Below are 10,227 nucleotides of genomic sequence, written 5' to 3'. Positions count from 1 at the left end.
CTTGATTTTGGCTGGGAAGTGGCTCAGTGGTGGAGCACTTGCCTTGTATACTGGAGTTCCTGGGTTTAATCCTCAGTACTGAAAAACAAAACAAAATTTAAAAGGTGCATGCCTAATCCCAGCACTCAGGAGGCACAGGCAGGCATCTCTGAGTTAGAGGACAGCATGGTCACATACTGAGAGTTTGTCTCAAAAAAAAAAAAAAAAAAAAACTAAGCAAATTAACAATAACAAAACCCCAAACAAACAAAAACCCTAACAGTTGCCCCTCCCAGGAATCATGTTCTCTGCTATTCACCAGGGATCCGGTGTGGTAAGACCCAATTTCTGCCCAAAGGGAGCAGCTTCTAGGAGCCAGCTCTGGTGGTGCATTCATAATCCTAGCACTTGGGAGCCTGAGTCAGCAAGATTATGAAGTCCAGATCAATTTGGATTACATAGGGGAAAAAATGCCTCAAAAACAAACCAACAACCACAAAAAAGCAAAAAGCAAAAAACGAAAAAGGCGGTTGAACCTATCGTCCTGACACATTGTGTTAAGGGCGGGGCTTAAAGGGAACATAGGGCATCTGGGTACAGGGAGGGCAACCAAATTAGCCTTGGAGGCCTATGCTATTTATGTGTTTACACACCGCATCCGCCTTCTCCCAACCACCTCCTCCTTTTCCTCCTCCCACGTACTCCTTCTATCCCCAGATACGTGGTTTGAAGCAGGATCGTCTCCTACACAGCAGGTAAGTTCTGTATCTCTGAAGTGTGTCTCTAGCCCCTTGGCAGAACTAACTCTTCACTGAAAATGAGAGGAACTAAACACAGCAAATAGATTCAAGGGAAAAAATAATCACAATTAGAAATTTCTAGGCTATTCAGCTTTGGGCATAGCTAGATGTCGGAAATGTTTTTCTCACTTCTTAGCTGGTTTCCTTTGTGTTCGTTTAATTCTCAGGCAGGTTTTCCTAAGACATTGGCAAAGGTACCACTAACAGCTCCAACTTTCTGCTTTGATTGCCTAGGCTGGATTACAGTTAATAGACTGTTACTATTCAGGCATCTGTACTGGCTTGCCCTCAGGGTCCTGACAGGATATGTCCTCAGCTGTAGCCACTAAGAGCACCACCTGTGTCTATTCACTACCTTCCCCTATAAAAGGTGGGCCTTACTCACCTCCCATCTCTTTCTCTCTTCCCCTCTTCCTTTCTCTCTCTTGCTAATCTTGTCCTCAGGGAAACTGTCTCTGCTTCCCCTATCTGCCCCTTCTCTCTCTTCCAATAAACCTCCCATGTGAGCCCTGCTTTATGCTCTCTCCCCACTTTTAAAATTAAAACACACAGGGTGTAAGAATAGAGCAGAAATGCACCCTGGGTAAAGGAAGAAAAGGATGTGGAAGCCTGTGTGGTGGCTCAGCACTGGAATCCCACTAGTTGGGAGGCAGGAGGATGGCTGTGAGGCTGGAGTCACGGGCTACACAGTGCATTCAAGGTCAGCCTGGGCTACAGAGCGATACCCGACTCAAATAAAACAAAAACTAAAACCAAAACAAAATATAAACTATCTGTGGTGGCAGGATTCCCAGCGTTTGGGAGTTAGCGGCAGGATCAGGAGTTTAAGGTTACCCTTAGCTACATGGAGGGTTGGAATTCAGCCCAGGTTACAGACAGAGCCCATCACAAACTGAAGGAAGAGAGGATCTGGAGCTGGTCAAACACCAGCTTTCTCTTAGGCAGGTGGTTAATTTTGCAGCCTTTCAAGTGAAGTGTGATGGTGGAAGGCCAGGGAGCCTGGGAAATACAGATGGCAGCTTGTGTAAAGGAACAGTAGGGAGCTGGCCAGAGATGCTTCAGGGAGCTTAAAACCCCACTCACCCGAGCTTGACCTCCGAATCTCACAGGAGGGAAGTTCTCTAAGTTGTCCTCTGGCCTCCACATGTGCCCAAGCAACCATAAAAATAGTAATAAACAGAAATAGTAAAAGGTGGGGCAGTGGTGGCACATGACTTCAATCCCAGCACCTTCGAGGCAGAGGCAAGCGGATTTCTGTGAGTTTGAGGCCAGCATGGTCTACAGAGCGAGCTCCAGGTCAGTCAGGGCTACACAGAGAAACTGTCTCAAAAAACAAAAAACTTGAAAAGAATTGGGAGCATGGGGTCAGATCCTTCCAACGCTGCTTGGTTGTAAAAGCACCTGAGACACGACTCGTGCTTTTCCTGTGAAAACTGGATCTTTTCCCAGCTGTCTTGAGGGTTAAGTGAAATATCAAACACAGAGACGTAAGAGAAAACCGCCCTATCCCTATTCTTGTTGGTGTTAAACCAAAGGTCCTGGGGTTGGTCTACTGACCAGCAAAAAAAAAAAAAAAAAAAAAAAAAAAAAAAAAAAGAAAAGGAAAAGGAGTGCCTTCCACCTAGTGGCCAGCACCGGTCACTGCCTTGTCAAGTTGGCCTATTTTCATAATGGTTTTCATGTTTCTGGACAGCATTTATGGACAGTGACCAGGAAAAGTGCTAAAAGGATGCATGGTCTTTATATTTCAGGCTTGGCACAGGCAGAGACTCTGAGGTAGTCGCTGTTCCTTGGGGCTAACTAACCAAGGTCACAGAGGTTTGTGGACTTTGTGGAGGTAGAGCAGGCATCTGAGCCCTGGCTGCGGGATTCCAGTGCTTGAGTTCCCTGTGTTACTTTAGACTGCCTCTCGAGAGCCCATGCCTCTCCATGAGACCTTCCTGGGTCACTACAATGCAGGGGAGCTCTCTCTGATGCTTACTCTGTGTGTGGACCTGTGCATTGATATGCGGCTTCATTCTAGGTTGCTGAATTCCATACAGTCTTAACAAAGAATGCAGAAAGCAGCCTGTCTGGTGGCACATACCTTTAGTCCCAGCACTCAGGAGGCAGAGGCACCTGGATGTCTGTGAGTCTGAGGCCAGCCTGGTCTATACAAGTTCCAGAGCAGCCAGGGCTACACAGACTTTTTTTTTTTTTTTTTTTTTAAATAATGACAGTAAAGTGTCATTAGATGGCATCTTTCTGGTTGCCACCAGAAAATCCAACTTTAAAGACTGATAATAATTAGTACAGACAAGAAACCTGGGGCCTTTACATACTGAATTGGCAATCATCAGAATCACTTTGGCTAAAAACTGTGCCTATCCCATCATCCCACTTCTGAGTGAAGGAACGCACACATCAAATGACAGCAGCTTTATTTGGGACAACCCTTGAGGAGAAACACAACTGTTCAGCAGTAGGAAGGCTTGGCTGTGATGGATTCAAATAAAGGATTACTAGAAAGCATTAAAAAAAAACAAAACAAAAACTTCTGGCCAGGTGGTAACAGCTCCCGCCTTTAATCCCAGCACCCGGGACACAGAGGCAGCCGGACGTTTGTGAGTTTGAGGCCAGTCTTGCCTACAGAGTGAGTTCCAGGACAGCCAGCACTACATAGTGAGACCCTGTCCCCTCAAAAACAAAACAAAAAGAACTTCTCACATACACAATAACACGGGTGAAACTGTATGTGGTGGCACATGCCTGTCTTCTTAGATGTAGGGCGTTACAGGCAGAGGATCAGCAGTTCAAGGCCAGGCTTCTGCATGACAAGCGTGAGACCAGCCTGGCTACATGAAACAAACTAGAAAACATAACCTCAAGAGTTATTCAGACCAGAAATTCATCTCTCAGCCTTTTCATACTCCAGGCTGGAAGTGCTTGTGTCCAGGGCATTCCCACAGGCCCGTATGTCACTCTCTAACTAGTGGCTTTCAAGTGGCGTGTCCCCAGAGGGCAAGAGCAAGCTGCTCCCAGGGTTCCACACCAGTAGTGCTGGGCATGCAGCTGCTAGGGACTCCTGGATCTAGACAAGGTGGTCTTATGCGATGAGGGTCATGGCAGGTCAGCCCATTCATGACCTAACCCTTCACTTCCTTACCTAGTCATCTTTACTAGTTCTGACATACTGGGATACATAGGATTCTGGGAAAACCGTTGAGGTGGCCCACAGTGTGGAAGTGGAAAGCTGAGAACCTATTCTAGGAGCCAAGAAGAGCTTTTCTCAGCAGGCTAGGGGCAGATGCCAGGACAGTGAGCTGCAGGGAACTAGAGCTGAGGCTGCTTGGTCTGGCCCATCTGTATCAGTTCCCACGGCAGAGCCCTCCTTCCATCATTTCAGAGTCACAGAAAAGGCCCTTCCGAGGACCAGAAGCCTGTGAGAAGCTCCGTGGAAACCCCTCTAGCTCTTTAATCTGAGCAGGAAAAGGACACCTGCCTTTACGCATCCTCACCCAATCATTCATATCCAGAATTTAAGACACAGCATCCTGGGCATGCAGTTGGTGGTCTACCCAGAAGGGATGACCCTGGAGACAGCCTTAGGGACCCAGCTCTCTTTCACACTGGCCTCCCTGCAGTTCTCCACTCAGGAGCTAGAGTGACTGTCAAGACCTCTAGGAGGCCCACGTGAAAGGTGAATGTGGCTGGGTCGATGAACCAGGCTAGGTTTAGGGCACCAGGAAGACTTTTCCTGGGGTAAGATCATTACTGGGGATCCTGGGGGGCTCAGACAGTGTGGGGATATTATAGCACTATCAATATGGCTGGCTATAAACCCTAGATCTGAAGTTACAGCCTGGTTCACAGAATTCTTTCTTTGGATGGCTGAGTCGCCAAAGGTTTACGTTTAAGGCCTGTCCCTACCCTCTGTGGCACCCACTGTGTTACCAATGAAGCCTTAGGGATAGGTCCTAGAATCCTTGCTCCTCAGCTATGTGGAAAAATCCACTCCTAGTTCAGGCCTGGGGGCCCTTTTCCTCACACCTTCCTCACACCAGTTCTCTAGTCGTCTTTCCTGGGTCCCCCCAAATCTCCCTGAGGATGACAAGGGAAGGGTAGCACCACGGCACCCTGGGTGGGATAGTCTACTACACAAGGGCACAGTAGCCTGGCAGGGGGCCGTTTGCCTTTCAGGGCACAGAATCAAGAAACACAGCAGGTGGGAGACTTTCTCACAGGACCCTGGGTCAGAGCACCTCTGATAAAGGACAAGGCCCCCTGTGGTGCTTCCCATGATCCCACTGGGCACTCAGGTTTCCCTCAAGCTCCTAGCTACTGTAGATGCCTGCAAGCACCATTTGGGAACTGGAGAGACGGCAGCTGAGAGCAGTGCTGTCAGGACTGTGTTCCAGGAGACTTCCCGGTGGCAGGGTCTACACCAGGCAAGCCTGCACACTGGCGGGATGGGGAGTGACATATTAGCTCCAAGTTTCTACATGGCAGCCACTCCAGTTTGTTGTCTGCTGCCCTGACGAAGTCCTCAGGAAAGCTCCAGTTTCCCAGGAGCTGCCCAGAGCCCAGAGATGGTGCTGTCCTTCATCTGTAGGGACTTGCTCCAAACTGACCTCAAGAGGAAAAAGACACTGGGACTGCAGGACATACACCCAGAGGGGCCTGGACAGACACCACCTCAAGAGCCCTGTCTCCTCTATCATGACATGTAGGGCCACACTAAAGAGGCGGGCAGGAGGAGCCTCATTGCGGCCCAGTCAGAGGCTGTTTGCAGCCCATTTTGGCCTCATGCCTCCATATTCTTCTGATGGTAGGAAGGAGGAAGAGGGACCAAGGGCTAACCACAGCCGCCAGAACTGGCTTGTGGCTGTCCTAACAGGCTGACCAGGCAGGAACACCTCTAGTCTTCTGTCACACCTGAGTCCTTTGGAGTGGGTTGCGTTTGCACTGGCATCTGGTTTATGGATGACACCACGGTTTTGGGTGACCTGTAATTTGAGAAGAATAAAGACACAAGGTGAGTGTGTGGCACGCATGCTCAGCAGCCTGTTCTAATGGTAGTATGGGCAGGGCGGCCTTCCTTTTCCTGAGGGCCACTGACCACTAGGCCATTAAACCATTTCAACCTCAGGTCAATTCTGCATGGTGAAGAAAGCATTTTATACAGGGAGCTGAACTTCACAAAGCTATAATGACTGGCTTAAAATGTTTGTTTAGAAATTTATGACATTTAGGTCTCACAAAGGAGAGAAAATAATGTTCCCTGATTTGGCTTGTTTTGCTTAATATGATCTTGAGTTGCATTTACTTTCCAACAAACATAATTCCTTCCGTGTGTGAGAGAAAGGAGAGAGAGAGAGAGAGAGAGAGAGAGAGAGAGAGAGAGAGAGAGAGAGAGAGAATATGACCTTGGGTGTCATTCCTTAGGTCTAGAACTTGCCAAGTAGGCTACACTGGCTGGCCAGTGAGCCCCGAGGGTCTTCCATCTCTACGGGTCTTCCATTTCTGCCTTCCCAGTACTGGAGTTACAAGCATGTATTACCACACCTGGCTTTATTTTGTTTGTTTTTGACACAGATTTGCAAGTATCCCAGGTTGACCTTGAATTTCTGATCCTCCTTGCCTCTACCTCTCAACTGCTAGGATTACACAAGTCTGTACCATGCCCGACTGCTTGGCTCCTGACTTTGCTTTTTTTTTGGGGGGGGGGATGAGGGGGAGTTCCAAGACAGTGTTTTACTGTGTTGCCCTGGTTCTATGCTAGAGTTCAATATGAAGACCAGGCTGGCATCAAAGTCATAGACATCCACTTGCCTCCTGACTGCTGGGATTAAAAGTGTGCACCACCACCACCCAGTAAGAAAAGTTATCTTAGCAGCAAACTTATTTATAGTGACCCTTCCATAGCCTTGGAAGGTGGGGCATGCTAATGAGCTCCATGAGGCAACAGGAGAGCAAAGGCACCACATGGGTGTAAAACTTTGTTTAAGTCCAAGTAGCTATGTGACCCAGGGCAAGCAACTCAACCTTACTGATACTATGTAAAGGAGATGCTCTACTGGAGCTCACCCTGAAGATTTAATGAAACGGAATTGTTCAATAATTGTAGTTTTACAGAAATAGTAGACTGAAAGAGGTTTATTGAATTACCCAAGGTCACAATAGTAAACAAACCAAAACCAAAACCAGTACTAGCTCTGTCTTCCCTTCCTTTCTGATGTAGTCTTTGAGCCTCTGGAGGCAAGCACATGGCCAGGACCCTACCCTGAGGACCCCAATGCCAGATTCCACCCACAGAACACTCTTAACTGCCCTAATGTGGGACCTAGACCCTGCCCTACAAAGTAAAAAGCCTAGGTTCAGGACTTGAAATCCCACCAATCCCCACCCTGGAAAGCTTCACCCCCAATAAACACTATATAAACCCTGCTTTCTGCTCAGTTCTCTGCCATTCTCACCTGAGCAGAGGCAGCCACCCTTCTGGGTTTTTCCCTTTCAATAAATATCTTGTATGAGGTTTGCTGTGTGATTCGACTTTCTTTGGTTCCTGACTGCCTAGATACCTTTCTTTTCAGAGCTGTAACACTTCACTGTCAGTCCAGGCAGGGCTGGATCTTGTTAGGTAGCCCATCCTAGCTTCTAATTCTTGATCTTCCTCTTCAGCTTCCTAAATCCTGGGACTGCAAGGGTGTGCCACTGTGTGTGAATACACTACCACTTTCAAGTGTGAGTAGCTCCAAAGTTCTGGCTGGCTCCAGGCTGTCTACTGAAACTGCCGGATGCTAAGCTGCTCAAGTGTGTTTGAACACGGAGAACAAGGTTAGTACTCACTAATTCCCCTGTAAGGGATGTCATAGCCCCTCTGAGACAGGATCTCATGAAACGCAGGCTGAACTTGCTTAGTATCTGAGGATACTCTGGAACTCCTAAGTGCCGGGATTATAGGCGTGCACTACCACACACGCACCACAACTTTAATTGCTGGACTGTCTGCTTTGTGCTTCCCATCAGAATGTAAGGTTGTGAGAGCAGGGGCCGGGTCTGCTTTGCCAACACTTGGGTGTTTTCTCACATTGGGTAGTAAGCTGCAGAGGGAGCTCCTGTACAAACAACCAATTGAAAAAGGGGCCTCAGATCAGCAGGGCAACTCATGTTTTCCTACTCAAGCTGCTACAGGCCAAGAAATCCAGGCGCTCTTTGGAAACCTGTGCATCTCTACTGACTCTCTCATCCTCGTCTATCCACACGCTGGAGGAATGCTTATGGAGGAAACCCAGGAAAACTGCCCGTTAATTCACTTACCTTCTGTTGACTGAGAAAAGGCTCTTGTATTCATTCCATTTCAGCAGGGAACTACCTGACAGAGAAACCCCAGCCTCCTGCTGAACACTCATGAATTTCAAAGGCTGTTACTCACTGGTTCTTGTGTTTGAAGCCACTGACGTGAGCTTGGTACTGTTCTATGGAGTTCAGTACTATCTTACACGTCTTGCAGGGATAGCCCTTCCCAGCTGAAACACACATGAAAATGCAGTCAGTTACCCAGCGGGAAGGAACTGGAGGAGTGCTGCTTTTGCACAGAGTGCGCACAAGCCCTTCTGAAGACTGAGGGTGGAGCTCAGGGGCCCTGGCTAAGACCCCAGAGGACTGGGTGCTCTGGAGGCACAGACTATGTAACACTGTACCCTGCCCCCCTTATTCTCATCAAGTAACCCCAGTTCCTACTCCAGCAAACACCAGACCAGACTGTTACTGAATAAATGAAGAATGGCAGAATATGAGTTGCAGAGATGGCCTTGTGGGTTAAGAAACTTGCATCAAGTCTGATGACCTGGAAAGGCCTGCTCTCCTTGGGCTTGCAGTGACAGTAATTAAGGAATACAGCTGTTATGAAAATCAATCTGTCTTTACCCTGGAGTTCAGACACCTGGGCTCACAACCAGGGTTCCTCTGGTAACACAGTGGCCTTGTACCATATGGCTCCAGCAGTGAGTCAGGACTGAGAGGTCAGACTGGACCCCTGGCTCTGTTTCATGTGGTATGGCTAAGTCTTTTGCCTTCCAAAGCTTAGCTTTTCACAACCATAAACTAATTAATTATATTAACTTATACTTAAATTAGCTGCATCTTAGAATTCAAAAGTATTTTTAGCTGGGCAGTGGTGGCGCACACCTTTAATCCCAGCACACAGGAGATAGAGGTTAGGCAGATTTCAGTGAATTCTAGGACAGCTGGGACTATTACACAGAGAAACCCTGTCTTGAAATACCAAAAGAAAAAATTAAACTCAAGTGCATGTATGTATGTGCACATGTGTGCAGGTGCCTAAAATGCCAGAAGAGGGAGTCCTATCTTCTGGAAACGGAGTTATAGGTGGTTGTGAGCCACCTGATATGGTTGCTGGATCCAGACACTCTTCAAGTCTGGCAAGTGGTGTTAACTGCTGAGCCATCTCTCTAGTGTTATTTTTTAAATTTGATTTTTGAAATGAGGCCTCACTACATGATAAGGTAGCTCTTGCTGGCCTTAAAGCAATTACTCTGTCTTAGTGTCGTGAGTGCTGGGATTTATAAATGTATCACCACACCAGGCCAAAATGTCAGACATGGGTCATACATTGCCTATAATTTCTTCTGAGATCCTATCTCAGGCTAGGCTTCAACTTGTGCTCCTCCAGTCTCACTCCCAAGTGACAAGGATACAAGCGTGCACTATCACACTTGGCTCATTCACACACCTTATCAGGCAGCACACACACAACTTGAAAGCCCCTCCTGTCCTGGCTCTGATGCCTCTGACCTATCTGTTACCTTCAAACCTCATCTCTGTAGTGAGCTCACCTATGCGCACAGCCCACCTTTCCTGCTAATCTGTGGGCCCACAGGTCAGCTGTTTAACCCTGATCTCCTTAGGTGGGAAAGCGCAGCTTCTCTAAGATTTTTAGTTCCCGATATATAAAATAGAGTTACCATTAGTATCAGCTTCAAAAGGTTAAAATGTTTAAAAAAGAAAAAGAAAAAGTATTTGAGTTGGGCATAGTGGTGGCATACACCTTTAATTCAAGCATTTGGGGAGGCAGAGGCAGGTGGAACTCTGCAAGTTTGAGGCCAGTCTTGTCTATAAAGTGAGTTCTAGGATAGTTGGAGCTGCATAATAAGACCCCGTCCCCCAAAATAAAACAAAGAATAAATAACAAGTATTGGTTAAGGGGAAGGAGGATTACTAAGAACAAAGGACTATGATATATATGTATGAAAATGTCATAATGAAACTCACCACTTTGTAGGCAAAACAATATAAAACAAAATCCTTTGTTTAGATAGGATCTTATCTAGTGCGGGTTAGCATGGACTCTGGACATAGCTAAAGCTGGCCTTGAACTCCTGGTCATCCTGCTCACATCTTTCAAATGCTGGGATTATAGGTGATAGGCATGTTTGGGTCTCATGTA

The 10,227-nt window shown here is 47.3% G+C and overlaps 1 protein-coding gene and 1 long non-coding RNA gene across 9 annotated transcripts in view; one reads left to right on the top strand and one right to left on the bottom strand.

The window, feature by feature from the left end:
* Positions 1–606: 606 nt before the first annotated feature.
* LOC113834903 lies at positions 607–8,085 on the top strand. The gene is made up of 3 exons (XR_003484199.2): positions 607–734; positions 7,440–7,595; positions 7,944–8,085. It is a non-coding gene; the product is annotated as an uncharacterized LOC113834903 (long non-coding RNA).
* Positions 3,183–10,227, bottom strand: part of Znf346 (zinc finger protein 346) — a 25,473-nt gene continuing 18,428 nt past the window's right edge. For 2 of the 8 annotated variants that reach the window (XM_035442988.1, XM_035442989.1), the window contains exons 6-8: positions 8,194–8,287; positions 7,744–7,876; positions 3,183–5,764 (exon numbers count right to left, since the gene is read on the bottom strand). In XM_035442988.1, coding sequence (XP_035298879.1) covers positions 5,534–5,764; positions 7,744–7,876; positions 8,194–8,287 — 458 coding nt within the window. In that variant the 3' untranslated portion in view covers positions 3,183–5,533. The remainder of the gene's footprint in view (positions 5,765–7,743; positions 7,877–8,193; positions 8,288–10,227) is intronic. The other 6 variants (XM_027409824.2, XM_027409825.2, XR_004769424.1 and 3 more) reach the window with 5 other exon arrangements.

The sequence above is a fragment of the Cricetulus griseus genome, chromosome 3 (assembly GCF_003668045.3).
Source record: "Cricetulus griseus strain 17A/GY chromosome 3, alternate assembly CriGri-PICRH-1.0, whole genome shotgun sequence".
Lineage (NCBI taxonomy): Eukaryota > Metazoa > Chordata > Mammalia > Rodentia > Cricetidae > Cricetulus > Cricetulus griseus.
Note: the sequence above shows the minus strand (reverse complement) of the source record. Positions and strands in the feature narration are given on the sequence as shown.